Source organism: Eutrigla gurnardus, assembly GCF_963514095.1.
Source record: "Eutrigla gurnardus genome assembly, chromosome: 3".
NCBI lineage: Eukaryota > Metazoa > Chordata > Actinopteri > Perciformes > Triglidae > Eutrigla > Eutrigla gurnardus.
Window position 1 is genome coordinate 12,288,747 of NC_139917.1, and position 16,605 is coordinate 12,305,351.

Here is a 16,605-nt window from a genome sequence, read left to right on the forward strand (position 1 = left end):
CATCGTCTTTAAAATTTCTTTGTTACATTTTGATAAAACAAAGTAAAAATAAATCTAATCACTGGTATCATATTTGACAAAATACCTCACCAGCAAATCTCAATGTGCAAATTCAAACCAGTTAGGCCGTATGATTTTACTTATCACAGTAGGAAAAGCGCATGAGTTAGTGATGACTATATAAGTGTCACAGTAAGTCAAAAAATGTGTCTAGGAGTCAACATGAACAGATCCAGAAACCTTGAAACTGATGCAGTAAATTAAACTAGTATTGATTCTTGTTCACCTGTGTTTCTCTTACAGTGGCAGGTATTTTTAAAAGGCGCCTTATTGGATTATAATCTCAGCCTTTGTGACAGTGTCTGGACCACTCACCCTTGTAAAGTGTATGTTATTGTAATTTATGTTAGTGTGGATGTATGGTTGATGTTTATATTCGGGAGAAGCCGCCTATGTTTTAGGATAAAATAAGATATGGAAGATATGCTTACACTGCAACATAGAATAGAATCATAATAGGAAAAGTAATATATTTATTATATGAACAAAATAAGTACATATGTTATTAATACGTGTCTAATGTAAAACAAATATATATATATAGCAGGGTGTATTATTGTAGTGGTTATAAAATTCATTTTCATTTTTTTACCTGTAGACAATTAGGTACCGCTATGTACAAAAACATTATATGCCTATACAACAAAATTCTGATTTATGTCAGTGCCATTGAATTATGGGGGATGAAGGAGTGGCACTAGTGAGTGCAGTGACACTCAGTAAACTGTAGGGGTCGCTGATGGCTTTCTGCAAACATGGCTGCCCAGGATGAACTCAGTAAGTTTCTTTCTGCGCTAAGTAGTGATCACTATCTATTCAATTGCAGTGTTCGTGGCTGTCAAAAATCTAGCTAACAACAGGCCTGCTTTATTGTAACATGTGTGGTGTTTTTTAAGTAACTATAAAGCTTTTTTCAGTAAAAAAAAATGGTGCAGGAACGATAGGTAGCTACTCAGCTAGCTTTCTATTGCTAACGTCAGGAGGCCGTTTGCCCAGTCATGGTCAAAATGAAACTATCGCGTAAGCTATTAATATATGTTCATTAAGCGAACTTTTAAGGTATAGATTGTGAACGTGGGTGTTCACAGCATGTAGGACTAATTGCGCAGGACGTCAGCGGCTGTGTAAAGCTAGTGTTACGGCGTCAAATATAAATGAAACGCGCTGGTATTCTGTCTGTTAGCTAGCTGGCTGGTGAACCATGCTAGGAGAAAGAAGGCAGGGCTGGGTGATGGTTGCACCAGCTCAGCGACTGCCGGGACGAGATTGTTTAGGCAAACTGGACAGACTGTGTTTTTAATCCACGGTTTTAATTCTGTGCATTTAACTGCCTCAGTTTGAAGCTGAAGGTCAGCAGTGTGTCTCTGTATGTGGTTGCTTACACCCGGTGGGCTCCTGCTACCGTATTTGTATGGAAAACTGTTCTCAAATTAAAATTAGCTTAGGTATTGCTTTATACTGGACCCATGTCTCATGACTAGGTTTGGGCTATGACGTGTACCACCTAGACAATAACACACAAGAGTTGATCGAGGTGTTAAATGTGTTTTATTTGACAGATCAACTGGAACGTGTGTTCCTCCGCCTGGGCCACGCAGAAACAGATGACCAGCTCCAGGATATCATCTCCAAGTTCCTGCCTCCTGTGCTGCTCAAACTCTCCAGCGTTCAGGAGGGTGTGCGAAAGAAAGTAAGATGGGTGTTGTCTATATCTAGGCCCTAAAGACATTACTATGACTCATGAGTCTGTGCTCAAGCTGCACTTCATAAAAATGTGGATCAATTGTAGTCCAACTGGTCAGAACCCCCCCCTTAAACCATTGTATAGATATATACATTGTATAGATATAGACTTTATTCCTCCGGATGCAGACATGCTTGTAGGGAACAGGGATCTTTCTATTTCGCAAGAGTCTTGATTCATGCTTTGTTTATCAAACCACCAAATAACCTTCTTACCTCTTGTGCTAGGTAATGGAGTTGTTGGTCCACTTGAACAAGAGGATAAAAAGCAGACCCAAGATTCAGCTACCAGTAGAGACTTTGCTGGTGCAGTACCAAGATCCAGCCGCCGCCTCCTTTGTGACGGTAAGAGGAGTAAACGTTTACAGTGTAGTTCTTATGAAGCCAGAGGTTTTTATATACATTCATAATACAGTCGAGGATTTTCAACATGTCTAGGTACATGCAATTATTATTGAGAGTATATCATTGAATCTACCATTATATTTAAATAGTAATTGGAAACCAATTCGATTTTAATTTAGTTTAAGTAGCAATGTGATAAATGGAATGGTTATAGATTCATTTATATATTTTGTAGAATTTCACCATCATCTACATCAAAATGGGCTACCCGCGTCTGGAGGTGGGCAAACAGTGTGAGCTGGCCCCCACCCTCCTCACTGCCATGGAGGGCAAGCCGCAGCCACAGCAGGACAGGTGAGGGGACACCTAACACCCACACATCAAAGGATGCACAAGCATGTTCACTATCATTCAAAACGTGATTAATAGAAAACATTTTTTAGGTACACTCATGTTTTTGCTTGATTGACACATGAATCACATTAAACAGATACTTGACAAGGGACCGACTCTCCATTCAAACATAGTCCAACTATGTTTTCGCTTCACTCTCGATTTCTTCTCTCAGCCTGATGCACCTGCTGATCCCCACTCTTTACCATATGAAGTATTCTGCAGACACCTCCAAGATTGCTTCTCCATTTAACTTAACTGAGAGGCCAAAGACAGTGCAGCTGCTGCTGGAGTTCATGTTGGATGTTTTACTGATGCCTTACGGGTGAGTTTATGCTTTGGGGGTTGTGTGGTCCCGTGGGTCTCAGGGCGGCCTAAATCTATGCATGTGAACCATAATGTCGCCTTGTTCTTTCTGGATCGTCTAGGTTTGTGCTGAATGAATCCCCGACTCGCCCTGCTCCCTCCTCCACCTCCCAGGGAAGTTCTGCAGAGGGGACAGTGGCTGCAGGTGGTCAGGGTCTCCCCCAGCCTCCCCCAGGCATGAGTGTCTATGCTGCCAAGAGGGTGATTGGAGAGGCCCAGTGGAGCGCTGAGCAGCTAGAGCAGGTGCAGACGCTGAGCTGGATGATGAGTAGTGACCATATTTTTGGCGATTTGGGCAGGTTCTAGGTTTTTATCTGCTTTCCTGACAGTTGTTGCCTGTAATGAAAAATAAGATAACTCTAAAGGTGAACGCAGCTTCCAAACACAGCTCAATCCAAAAAGCCATCAGATCATAGACATTCTGAGCCCTGCGTTTTAAAGGTTGTATAATGTGTATGATTCCTTTTATTCTGTATTTGGTTTTAACAGTGTAAACTGGGCATAGTGAAGTTCATGGAGGCTAGGCAAATCCCAGAGGTGGAGACAGTGGTGCACCTGGTGGTGGCATCGAGCGACACCCGACACAGTGTGGCCACTGCAGCTGATCTGGAGCTGAAGAGCAAACAGAGGTAGGTGAAGGAGCTTGAATCCTCTCTGCTTCACATGTGCTTTACAAATTATCAACACATCCGCACAGTAATCTTTCCTCTAACTTAGTATATGTGTTAGAGGAATGATTAGGTATACACGCTGTATGTCAAATTCACAACATAAAATCATTGTTTTCTAAGTGACTGATTCTTTCCCATTAACATGTTTTTCTCAGGCTGAATTTAAGATATTGACTGGCTGGTATCTAATAGTGAAATACTGAAAGTAATAAATATTAACTTTATTCATATCATTGGTTGTGTCCTTTTTTATTATTATTATTTTCAGCATCATCGATTGGAACAATCCTCTAATAATCAACAAGATGTACAAGGTGTACCTGGGAGACGTTCCTCTTAAAACAAAGGTAAACTCGACTGTTAATTTTCAAACTGTGACTTTAAAAGAAAGAAAATGAAGTATGTAATACTGTTTTGTCTGTGCGCTAGGGAGGTAATGTGAAGCAAGAGCTGAAGCACGAGCCAGTAAGCACCAGAGTCAAACTGAAGATCCTGCCACATCTTCTGCGGTCACGCCTCGCTGCAGAGTGCTTTCCAGCTAACATCCAGGTAGGCTCCCGGACCATGCTTGTGTGTTTTCTCAATATTTAAATGTATGTCATTTTCAAGGAATTGCTCCAGTGTGTGTGTTGTACAATAACTCCTTTTCCTCTGTAGGTTGTGTATGATGGTCTGTTTGGAGCCAATACCAACAACAAACTTCTGTCTCTAACCTTGCAGTTCGTCCATCACATCTGCATGGTGTAAGAAAGATACATCCATGTTTCATTTACTTTCACAGTAGTGTTTTTTTTTTGCATTTGAAAAAATAATATTTGGACTTATGTTTTTCAGATGTCCTGACACCAACAAACCGTTGGGATTAATGCTGCTTAATGGCCTCACCAAGCTCATCAATGAATACAAGGAGGTAAAACTGTATACATTTAAACTGCAATGTGTGCATTTGCCTCCATTTGATATATACTGTATAACTACTTGGCAACATTTCTTTTTGCAGGATCCTAAGTTACTATGTGTTGCCTACTCTGCTGTTGGAAAGCTGTCGAGGTAAATTGAATGACTCCTTTTTTCATTAAACATTGTCAGCTTGGTGTTGGATTTTGCTATTGCTATACTAAGAAATATTCCTACATTGTATGTCCTCTCCTCTAGCCGCATGCCACAGCTGTTCACAAAGGATATTGCACTTGTGCAGCAGTTTTTTGAGTCCATGTGCAAGGTAAGTGAAATAAATCTGAAATTTAAATGCAATGGAATCTCAGCAACACACAGTTCATTAGTCTTAGCCTGTATTCTACGAAGAGCCCAAGGGTATATCTGATGTTGGTATTTCTAATATTCTGTGTCATCTTCTTTAGGAGGAGGCTGATGTCCGCCTTGCCATTCAGGAAGCTTTGTCTATGATGGTTGGAGCTTATGCCAACCTACAGGGGGCACTGCTGAACCTAATGGAGGCCCTGGTGGCTGCATACATTGGAAAGGTGAGTGTGCTAGATATGGTTTCTAAAGAAACAAACATTATGTTGACTAGTTTAGTAAGTAGTTGCGGCAGATCAAGAACTCTTTTATTCTTTTTGTGGCAGCCGGAGGTGCAAGTTCGCCAGGTGGCCATGAAGTTTGCCAGCATAGTGTTTGGTCCTGATCACGTGCCATCAAGATACCTGCTGCTACTGGCAGCTGGAGACCCGTAAGTCCTGAAACACGGGAAACTTTCACATGATGGTAGCATTTTAATGAAGCTTGAAAGCACGTATTATATCATCGCCACAATAGGATCCATGTAATGCATTAACGTTAAAACGAGGGTGTAAATGGTTTACCTTCCTGAGTGGTGCAGAAGATTGAATGAGCTGCTATGATGGGTTTAGGAGGGAGGAGGTGTCTGCGGAGGCCCAGAAGGTGCTGAGAGTTTTTCCCATCAAGAGCTCGGAGAAGGAAGGACCAAAGCCAATGCCCTCCTTTCCTGACATGGTGGCCTACGTCCAGGAGAAGGTGAGGCTCTGTGCTGATTTCTCATGGTTACACCCATTTTTTTGTGAAAAGAAATAATGAATCTCCCCCTCATTTTTTCGTTGCCATCATCAGGCGGCTCAGAGGATCAAGACTCCAGCTAAGTACATTGTTGGAACCTCCACTATTCCTTTCAACCCATCTGCATTTGGGGAGGTAAATATTGGTGATCAGCTGAATTACGTAAACTGTGATATGGGTTGAGTTTGCACATTCATGCCTAATTTCTCGCCTGTTTTTCCAGATTGTGCTCTACCTGAGGATGTGTTTAGCCCACAGTGCCGGGGTCACACCTTTGTCCACACGCCTGACGGACATGCAGGATGATGCACCGGCCATCGGACGCTACGTCCACACACTGCTGACCGCAGAGTCTCAGTCAAAGGGATCTGAGGCAAACCCTGTTCATGTCTACATGGATCTGCTGCAGCAGCTTCTGTCTGCCGTAGGGGGTGAGTTACCCTCCTCTTTCTCCAGGGCTGTTATATTGTAGGATAAAGTCAGGTCGTCATTGTTATTCAGGACTTTATAGAACATATAAGGTGATTTTTAAGTCTTACAAGTAGCTTATATTAATCACTGTGCCATTGAGTCAGAATCTGTTAAATTCAGTGAAATGGTACAGAAAGCGTTGGTTTTGTTGTTTATTGAATGTGTTATTAGAAATGTATTTAGTGTTATACTTTATATATTCATTTGTGTAGTATTGTTTAAAAAAAAAAAAAAACAGCACAAGAATTGTCATGATAAACACTGTTGAAAACACTCCATATCGTATTTATTGCACTTCCATTATTCATCTCAACAGGAATCCCAGTGATGTACTGTCTACTGGAGATGGTGTCTGTGTGCCCAGAGAAACTGGCTCCTAGATTTATTGAAAGGATTGACTGGTTAAAAGTGAGTATTTCATTTATAGGATGTTTATTAAGATGCAGCTGGAGGCGTTTCTGCATTATGAGTTACTATGCTCTAATTCATTTGTGAGAAAAGTGGCACCACTTGACAAATGGCCCAGTCACTTGGCCATCCAGTGATATTGAAAAATTGTGAGGGAATTTCACGTCTCCACTGTCACAGTCCACAGTGCATTCAGCTGTAATAACAGATGTTTTCTCCTCCAGACTCTGATGAACACAAACAAGGAGGACATGAGGGAGCTTGCAGCCCAGCTGTATGCTGTGGTGGTTTCCACCATGACTGGCAACGAGTTGCAGACGGCTGTGCACAACCTGCTCAAAATCACTAAAGACAACCATGTATGCCACTTTGTCTATTTGGAGCATATAACATTAACATATACTTTGAAAAGTTTGTGTTTTTACGTTGTGTGACTGTTATTTGGTTTTGTTGAACCAGAGTCCTGAGACTCAGCATGGTGCCATCTTGGCTCTCGGTTACATGGTGGGAAGGTACATGAGCAAGAAGAAAGCTGTCACCTCTGGGGAGCCCATGCATGACATGGGACAGGAAATGAGCATCACCACCCAAGGAGATGATGATGATGATGATGAACTTGTTGCCATGGCCACCAAGACGATTGGTATTATTTTTGCAACAATTTTCTGCAGACTACAGCAGACTCTAGATGACATTTATTGACTTCAGCAGCTGCTAATGTAAAATAAATCAATGTTAAAATGCCATTTATTTGCTATTAAATAAATGCATGAACACAAATTAAATGAAGATAATTTATTTTTGTCTATATGGGTTCATCCACTATGTGCGTGTGTGTATCCATCCAGGTTCCTTCCTGGACAGCAGTAGTGCTCTACTGGCTGTGGCAGCGTGTACAGCTCTGGGAGAAATTGGCCGTAATGGCCCCCTGCTGATCCCTGCAGATGGGCCGGGCTTCACTAAACTGTCAGCAATGGAAAACCTGCTGGCTCGCATCCCCTCTGGCAAGGAGAGCACAAAGGTAACCAGGGGCTACACAAAAGGAGGTGGTGGCTACATGATTCTGTTCAGTGCAGACACGTTTGCATTTATGTATTAATGATGCATCAGATCTTCAGCCAAAAGATTTGTGTTTCATATCATCTTCTATCTGAATGAACATCTCTGTTCGTCTGGTCCAGATGAAGGAGCGATCAATCCAGACCTTGGGTTACCTACCTGTGGGAGATGGAGACTTTCCTCACCAGAAGAAGCTGCTGCAGGGCCTCATGGACTCTGTAGAGGTATAAAAGATATTGACTGCCTGTCGCATTAATAGCAATGCAGAGCTCTGCAAAGACCACAATAAAATGGGAGGAGGCGAGACTCATTCGTGGAAACACCACATTTTTTCTCTCTTCTCTTTCTTAAGGCTAAACAGGTGGAGCTGCAGTTTACAGTTGGAGAGGCTATAACCAGTGTTGCAATAGGCACCAGCTCTGGAGCTGCCAGGGACCCATGGACCTGCACTGAGGACCAGTACATCCCGCCACAAAGTAAGTACTTTCAGTTATAGCCGTTGAATTTTACAATGTTGGTCTATTATGTATAGATGAGTAGCTTGTGTGTCCGTCCAGGTCAGGTTTTTGGAAGGAGTTGTTTGTTATTCAGAGCGAGTGTCCAAGGACAGAGGGTGCTGTATGCTGTACAGATTGTAATGTTGGGCTCTATAAGTAAAATGGAGTTGAACTGTATTTTCAGTGCATTTTGCAGTGAAACAGTCCTACACCATAAGTACGAGGGAATTAAGTTGTTTCCCAAGATATGTTCAGACAAATTTGATTGATTTGGGTGTCGAGTATGTATTAAGGCTGACCATGCAATTTTCAAGGGATCAGATTTGTCAGACCGTCTCTTGCATAATGACAGTGGTTGTCACGGTGAAATGCATGATGATGAAAGACATATTCTCTGTTTAACAGCTCTGCATTGCTAGTTATCAGCTATGCGACAAATAAAGTTTGCCTGAACATACATTTACAAACATCAGGCATTTTTATCTATACCTTAAACAAAACTAGAGATGTAAAATGTTTTCCTCTCCTCCTTTCCCTGTTAGATGTGAAACATAATGATGTGGTTCCTTGGGTCCTCAAGTCCATCCTGTCCAGGTATATACCCAGCCAGAACCCCCATGTCCGACAGGCAGCCTGCATATGGCTGCTTTCCCTGGTCAAGAAACTCAGTCAACACAAGGAAATCACGGTAGGCATTTTACAACTATATACTTCTGAATCTAAAGAGAAACTAACTCACAGTTGGAAGGGGAAGCTCTGATATCCAAGAGATTAACCACTGTTTTTGCAAGCTCACATTGTGACTGGAGTAAAGAAGAGTTTTAGTGTTTGTGATTTTAAATATTCTTACTTTCCATAAGTGCTTGAGGGCTACATTTTTTTTTTTTTTTTTGCAAATAATGAATATCCCTTTACTCCTGCAGTCCCATTTGAAGGAGATTCAGGTGGCATTCATCTCTGTTCTCTCAGACCCTGATGGTAAGAAGAGACTTGTCTCTAACCTGACTGTTATATTGATCTGTTTTTATTTACACCAGCTAGCACTTTTTAAATTTACTTGTGCAACATCCTTCTAAATTCTTCATCATCCCTCTAATTTGTCTTTTATCTAGATTTGAGTCAGGACGTGGCCTCTAAAGGCCTGGGTCTCGTCTATGAGATGGGAGGAGAGGTTGACCAGCAAGAACTGGTGTCTACCCTGGTGGAAACACTGATGACTGGCAAAAGGTGAGAGGATTGTTCAGTAAAGGAGGAAGGAATGAAATAAGAGAAAGTAACATGGAAGGTTGTAGTGTCCTTTCTGCTGGGGAGAAGAAATACAGTCATTAAGATAGTGTTAAATTCTTATTTATCTTTGCAAACAGAGTGAAACATGCAGTATCAGAGGATACAGAGGTGTTCCAAGGAGAAGGTTTGGGGAAGACACCTGATGGGTAAGTCATGTCACCACTGTTCTACATTGTTTTACATTACAAATAGACTGAAAATGATGTTTTGTGTGCGATTAACCTTCTTCTCCTTCTTGCAAATATCGCTCCTGGCAGTCACAACCTGACCACATACAAGGAGCTCTGCTCATTGGCCAGCGACCTGAACCAACCAGATCTCGTCTACAAGTTCATGAACTTGGCCAATCATCATGCCATGTGGAACTCCCGCAAGGTATCATGCCCATTCAGCATCCTCATCCTCTTTCCATCCACCACATGTGCCCCTTCTCTTAATTATCTGGGCTTGTCTCATCGTTCCTTCCGCTTGACTTCTCCTCCTTACAGGGAGCAGCTTTTGGTTTCCACATGATTGCAGCCAAGGCTGGGGAGCAGCTGGCCCCGTTCCTGCCCCAGATTGTGCCCCGGCTATACCGTTACCAGTTTGACCCCAACCTGAGCATTCGTCAGGCCATGACCAGCATCTGGGACGCCTTGGTCACTGATAAGACCCTGGTAGGAGTTTAGTCTTGAGTCTTGAGTCAACATACACATGGACATACATATGAATATAGAAATGGATGTAAAAGACTATCATCGTTGGAAGTAATGTGAACGTGTTGGTCTTTCTGCTGTGTTCCAGGTGGATAAGTATCTTAAGGAGATCCTGCAGGATGTCATTTCCAACTTGACCAGTAACACCTGGAGGGTTCGCGAGTCCAGGTACAATAACGACAAACACATTAACCATCAGACTTCCAAAAATTAAGATTAGCAATACTATTATCTACCCGACTATGTATATTGAATATATTTCTATAAAATGCATTTCCTGTGTTTTTTTTATTTTTTTTTGCTCAACATATATATGTACGGGAACATGGTCGTTCGACAATGAGATATATTTTGATGGATTGATTTTCCTTCCAGCTGTCTTGCCCTGAATGACCTGATTCGTGGCCGCCAAGCTGATGACCTCATTGATCACCTGGCAGAAATGTGGGAGACGCTGTTCAGAGTCCTCGATGACATCAAGGTGAGCAGGGAATGATCACACTCAGTGTTGCTTTCATTCACCAAGAGCAACAGATGTTTAATTTGTTAATAGTTCAATAGACACACTGCAAAAAACTATGGATTGAAACACGAGATGATGCATCAAATACAGTCATAATGTTGAGTAATCATTACATACACACCAGATTAACTGCAAATTGTGTTGTTTTTGATGGGATTCCGACTCATCTTGCATTTCAGGAGTCTGTCAGGAAAGCAGCAGACTTAACACTGAAGACGCTCAGTAAGGTAAAGCTGCTTGTCACAGTATTGGCCAGTGTGTGTATCTTTGTAATTGCATGTGTACATGTGTACTTACAAGTGTCTGTCTCACTCTGTCCAGGTGTGCACTCGTATGTGTGAGTCTACAGGCTCTGCAGCCCAGAGAACCGTGGCGGTCATGTTACCTACCCTGCTGGAAAAAGGCATCGTTAGCAGCGTCTCGGAGGTCCGCTCACTGAGGTATCGTCTCCATTCACAAACAGGTCTTGGTTTTCCTGTCTGACCTTGCTCTGAAGATGCTAATGCTGCATGTCTGTCAGTCAAACACACAATTCACATTTTAGAAGTGGGGCTGGATGGCAAACTGGGTGAGGATAGAAGTTTGTTTATTTGGGGTGGAAATGTATTGAATGGATTTTCAAAGTAAGATATGCAAAACATGTATTGCGCTTAATTAAACCAGATTTTTCTGGAGGCTTTTCATTGAACCCTTTTTCATCATCATTGAACCCATTTGTTCATCAAAATCACCAGGACAACAAGCGTTTCTAACATGTCACGATGTTGAGCAGTACGGCTCTCTTGTTTAACTTTCAGTGTCCACATTACCAGGCTGTCATTTTGTGCCATAGCGTTCTCGGCCTTGTTCTCTCTTCACCAGTCTTATTTTATTCCGTACTAGTATTCAGACCCTGGTGAAGATTAGTAAGACTGCGGGTGCCAGACTAAAGCCTCATGCTGCCCGCTTGATCCCAGCCCTGCTGGAGGCCCTGAGCACCCTGGAGCCCCAGGTCCTCAACTACCTCAGTCTCAGAGCCACAGAGCAAGAAAAGGTAACATAGGTTGTCACCTGTCCTGCATCTAAGTCTGCTAACCAAAGCCTGTAAGTTTTATCACAGGTCAGATTCCACATTGACTTGATTTGTGTTCTTTCTGCCTCTCTAGAGTGCCATGGATGCTGCCAGGCTGAGTGCTGCCAAGTCCTCTCCAATGATGGAGACCATTAACATGGTAAGAACAGAAATCATAATGGCATCCTAATTAATACATTTTGTCTCCGTTACCTCGTGACCTTATTGGAGAGTAAAACCTGGTTTGTGTCACAGGAAAGAAAGTAAGGGTTTCTACTGGACAAATATGGCAAAAGCCAATGACCTGTCTTGTGTATCCCTGTGCTCAGTGTCTGCAGCACCTCGATGTGTCCGTGCTGGGAGAGCTGGTTCCCAGGCTCTGTGAGTTGCTCAAGAGTGGAGTAGGCTTGGGCACCAAGGTAGACTCACTTCTTCAGTCCCTAATTGTCTGTAAATGGTTGATGCTTTGATTGTCTTTGAAATCCAGCTGTTGTTTGAGCGTTGGACCTCTTCTGTGTAAATGTATCAGGTGTGTTTATGTTCGTCTCTTCTTTTCGACACAGGGTGGCTGTGCTAGTGTGATTGTTTCACTCACGGTGCAGTGCCCCCAGGACCTCACGCCATACTCGGGTAAAGCACAAGAACGCTCCTCTGTTCCTGTAACGTGTTTAATATTTGTTGTAAGTGAACTCATGAGAAAGATGTTGTTGTTTGCAGGTAAACTGATGAGTGCCCTGTTGAATGGTATCCATGACAGAAGCTCTGTAGTACAAAAAGCATTTGCCTTTGCTTTGGGACACCTCGTCAGGGTAAGGACAGTTTTATTCTATTAATTACACCATAGGTTGTTTTCTGTGACAGAGTCAGCATGGGTTGTTGTACTTGTTTTCCCCATCAGACAGCAAAAGACAGCAGCGTAGAGAAACTACTACTGAAGCTCAACGGCTGGTACCTGGAGAAGGAAGGTAAGCCAGCAGAACTTCTACACTTCTTCCTTTTGCTATCATGATTCTGTACGTGCATTATGGACTCGGCTCTCTTCCTCTCTCTCTTCCTCCCAGAGCTGGTCATCAAGTCATCATGTGTGTTGATCGTGCACGCCATCAGCCACTACAGCCCCGATGTGCTGAAGGGCCATGCAGGAGTGGCTCTGCCGCTGGCCTTCCTGGGTATGCATCAGGCGCCGGGTCCGGATGAGGAGAAAGGGGAGAGCCATGATGCAACGCTGTGGGCTGAGGTGTGGCAGGACAATGTTCCAGGTGAGAAACATACGTACAATATAATATGTTTATACTATATAAAATGCTGTCTCATCACCTCTTTATTTGTTGTTGTGATAAAGTAAACTTCTGTTGTTTGGATTTTATTCAGGAAGCTTTGGAGGCATCAGACTCTACATGACGGAGCTGATCGCCATCACGCAGAAGGCGCTGCAGTCCCAGTCCTGGAAGATGAAGGCTCAGGGTGCAGCTGCCATGGCAACCGTTGCCAAGGAACAAACAGGCTCATTGGTGGCACCACATCTTGGCATGGTGCTAACAGCTTTAATGCAGGGGCTGTCTGGACGCACATGGGCTGGCAAGGTAACGACTGGTAATTCAACAGCAGAACATTGTTGTGATTGTTGTTAGAAACTGAACTTTGGTTTTATATTTTTGTTTCAGGAGGAACTATTGAAAGCCATTGGATCAGTAGTCTCCAAATGCAGGTGAGACTCCCTTCAGAACCTTGTCCTGTTAATGCCAGTTTCATTTGAAGAACAACACTTCATTTCTGGGGTGTTCTTTTTACTATATTTAGCGCGGAGCTGAAGAAGCCATGTGCAGGCCAACCCACCATCTCTGAGGTGCTGGAGATTGTGTTGAAGGAATGTCGTAAGGAGAGTGTTGTGTATAAAATGGCTGCTCTGGGCTGCGCCGGAGACGTGCTTCACAGCAGCCAGGAGGACCGTTTCAGGGACATGGCTGAGGTCCTCTTCCCTCTGATCAAGAAGGTTAACGTCTACATCTTATTTTAGCGCAACATTGGAAGACATAACTGCATTTTCAAGAAGTTTGTTTAATCTATCCTCTTGATTCCCAACAGAGCTGCCCAGAGAGCCGTGGTGCATCAAAGAGGTCACTGGATGATGACGACGATGGAGATAAGAAGGAGAAAGAGCTGCAGACAGAAGCTCTGCTCTGTGCTTTTGAGACTCTTGGAAAGGCTTGGCCCCGAAACCCACAGACTCAGGGTAAGTTACAGACACCACTGGATCCCTGCTAACATATAACATGTTAACTGTTTCAGGGAAATGAAGAAGCCCTAAACCACGTTTTCACAGCTGTGCAACTGATTGATTTACCTGACATTCTGCTGCTTTTGTACCTTGAACCTTGACCCCACTCCAATTTGAGAGAATCTGAGCCAAACTATAATTTCTCCCCACCCCCCTAGAGATGGGTGGATCAACTGAGGCAAAGAATACCATCCTTTTACATCTTCACACATTCTGCTGTCAAAGCTGGTTTTAATATACTAGGTTTATATCATTATAACACGTTTAACGTAGATTAAATTATGTTTAGTTTGTCAGAGATAAAACCACATATTTGTGTGACTTGCTTTGATAATGTCATATTATATTCTCCCATATAGCATATAGCAGGTACTATAGGTACAAAAATTGTAGTTCTTTAAACTTTAATGTCCTAGTTATTCACTAAATAGCACTGAGATCAAATTAAATGTGACCAACCTATTCATTGAAGACAAGTGGCCGAACTGGCCGGTGTTATAATGTTCTGAACTCTGCCTGTCTGCAGCTCATTTCCAGGTGGCGGTGTGCAGTCTCATGTGTGAGAAGCTGAAACTGAGCACCTGGAAAGTCCAGCTCGCTGTTCTACTGTCCATGAAAGCATACTTCAAGGGGTAAAGACCACACAAAGAAACATTTTCTTGTTGTTTGTTCTTTCTAATAGTTTTTTTTGATGACATACATGTGATGTTATTGTCTGTAGGTTATTGCTGCTTGAGAAGGGGGGCGAAGATTTCAATGCGTTGTCCCAGATCCTCACAGAGACCTGTGCTGCTCTCACTTACCCTTTAGGTGAGGTCCTCCCAGTTTCAGCATACTTAGCATTGAAATCTAACACGCCTGCATTTCATCACCATGTTGCTGTTGTTTTTCTATCCAGAAAACAAAAGTTACTCCTCTGTGAGGACAGAGGCCTTGTCAGTTGTGGATCTGATCGTAAAGAGAACTGGAGGTAAGCATTTATGGCTGCGTATCCTCCATCAAAAGTAAACTTCATGTAGCCCGTCTTCCTGTTCCTTGTTACAGCTTTCCAATTCTTGCTTGAGGATTTTTTTATGAACTGGCAACGTGGATCACTTTGGTCCAGACTCAAATATCTTTACAATTATTGGACAGATTGACACCATTGGTCCTAATAATTTCCCCATCTTTAACTCTAGCATCATCAGGTTCACATTTGTTGTTTTGAGATGGGTTGCCATGACATTTGGTACAGACATTCATTGTCCCCACAGGGTGAATTTGAATAACTTTTCTAGTCGTGCCATCATCAGTTTCAATTTTTCTATCTTTGTAAATACCTGAATACTAAGACATGGAATATGGAAACACCTGTACAGCCCAATAGAGCGGGTTGTAGACTCTTATATAGGTTGTAGAAACACATTTACTGTAGAAACATGTTGATGTACTACTATATGTCTGAAGTATTAATCTGTCAATGCTGATATATTCCTGTGTGGTGTTAACAGAGAGCGAACAGTGGGACTGTGTGTCCGTGAAGAGTCGCGAGCAGCTGCAGCGCTCGCTGTCGACGCTGCAGACCGACAGCAGACCCGACCTGAGGGACAAGGCCCAGGAGCTGCGCAGACACATCCAGAGTCAACCTTGAGCACACACACACTGACACAGACACACACACACTGACACACACACACACACACACACACACACACACACACACACACACACACACACACACACACACACACACACACACACACACACACACACACTGACACAGACACACACACACTGACACACACACACACACACACACACACACACACACACACACACACACACACACACTGACACAGACACAGACACACACAGACACAGACACACACAGACACACAGACACACACACACACACACACACACACACACACACACACACAGCTCACCAAGCCAGCCAGACACACGCCATCACAAACACAGGATACAACCAAAAAGAGCATCAGCTCCTTTTTACTTCTTTATCGGCAAAGCAAATCACACACTCCTGTCCTGTCTTTGATGCAGTCACCTTCTCTTTACCGTCTCAGATCTCAGTCACTGCATTACTTAATATCCACAGTACCTGTGAGCTTTGAACCTGGCGCCACTCAGGCCACAGACTCAACATCTGTGGCCGATGAAGGTTTATCTTGGAGACAACGCAACACAACTTGCTCTGAACTCAGTGACAAGTGGGGAAGGGCGAGGCTATTATTGTAACGTGTCAAGTTTTATTTGGTTCATTTAAATGGACAGTAACATAATATTAATAAATGCTATATAAACCGATGTGTTGGGTTTGTGGATGCTGTATATCTATAGCCCCAAAATGGGGACTTTTACTACTGTTGTAACTTGTGGGTTTGCTGACTCATTAAATGTCAGAACAGCAGGTTGTTCACTTTGGCGAATGCAGAGAATTGATTAGTTGACTCTGGTTCAAAGTTGCACATTTGAAGGGTGGAGGCACTTCCTGGCTATTTTACCGCTGCTGAGTCGTGGTTGTAGAGCCGAGGTATTAGAGATTCACACTCTCCCGTCTGCAAGGTGAATGAGCAAGACGGCCAATTTGGTGACGACATGAGGAAAAAATCAAATAAAAACCTGTCAAGTTGAAAGTGTTGTTATAGCTGTTTGAATTTGTCCCTGATAAAATAAAACCACCTTGACAGTTTTGGCCTTTCTTTTGTCTTAACACAGAATGAG

General features: G+C 42.9%; 1 protein-coding gene across 1 annotated transcript; it reads left to right on the forward strand.

Moving 5' to 3' along the window:
- Nucleotides 1–804: 804 nt before the first annotated feature.
- Nucleotides 805–16,571, forward strand: ecpas (Ecm29 proteasome adaptor and scaffold). Its single transcript, XM_084004904.1, has 49 exons — nucleotides 805–837; nucleotides 1,620–1,750; nucleotides 2,032–2,148; nucleotides 2,384–2,502; nucleotides 2,717–2,866; nucleotides 2,970–3,150; nucleotides 3,397–3,536; nucleotides 3,847–3,925; nucleotides 4,008–4,127; nucleotides 4,236–4,321; nucleotides 4,413–4,488; nucleotides 4,579–4,628; nucleotides 4,734–4,800; nucleotides 4,940–5,062; nucleotides 5,165–5,268; nucleotides 5,450–5,573; nucleotides 5,667–5,747; nucleotides 5,836–6,043; nucleotides 6,400–6,491; nucleotides 6,716–6,850; nucleotides 6,951–7,134; nucleotides 7,340–7,512; nucleotides 7,673–7,774; nucleotides 7,903–8,026; nucleotides 8,590–8,735; nucleotides 8,971–9,025; nucleotides 9,160–9,274; nucleotides 9,412–9,480; nucleotides 9,592–9,709; nucleotides 9,823–9,990; nucleotides 10,118–10,197; nucleotides 10,405–10,510; nucleotides 10,732–10,779; nucleotides 10,874–10,992; nucleotides 11,435–11,585; nucleotides 11,698–11,763; nucleotides 11,933–12,022; nucleotides 12,167–12,233; nucleotides 12,321–12,412; nucleotides 12,502–12,568; nucleotides 12,665–12,862; nucleotides 12,975–13,186; nucleotides 13,268–13,311; nucleotides 13,404–13,596; nucleotides 13,689–13,836; nucleotides 14,408–14,513; nucleotides 14,603–14,691; nucleotides 14,780–14,851; nucleotides 15,372–16,571. The coding sequence occupies exons 1-49, from the start codon at nucleotides 816–818 to the stop codon at nucleotides 15,509–15,511; spliced, it is 5,547 nt and encodes a 1,848-aa protein (XP_083861030.1). The 5' UTR covers nucleotides 805–815; the 3' UTR covers nucleotides 15,512–16,571.
- Nucleotides 16,572–16,605: the final 34 nt, after the last annotated feature.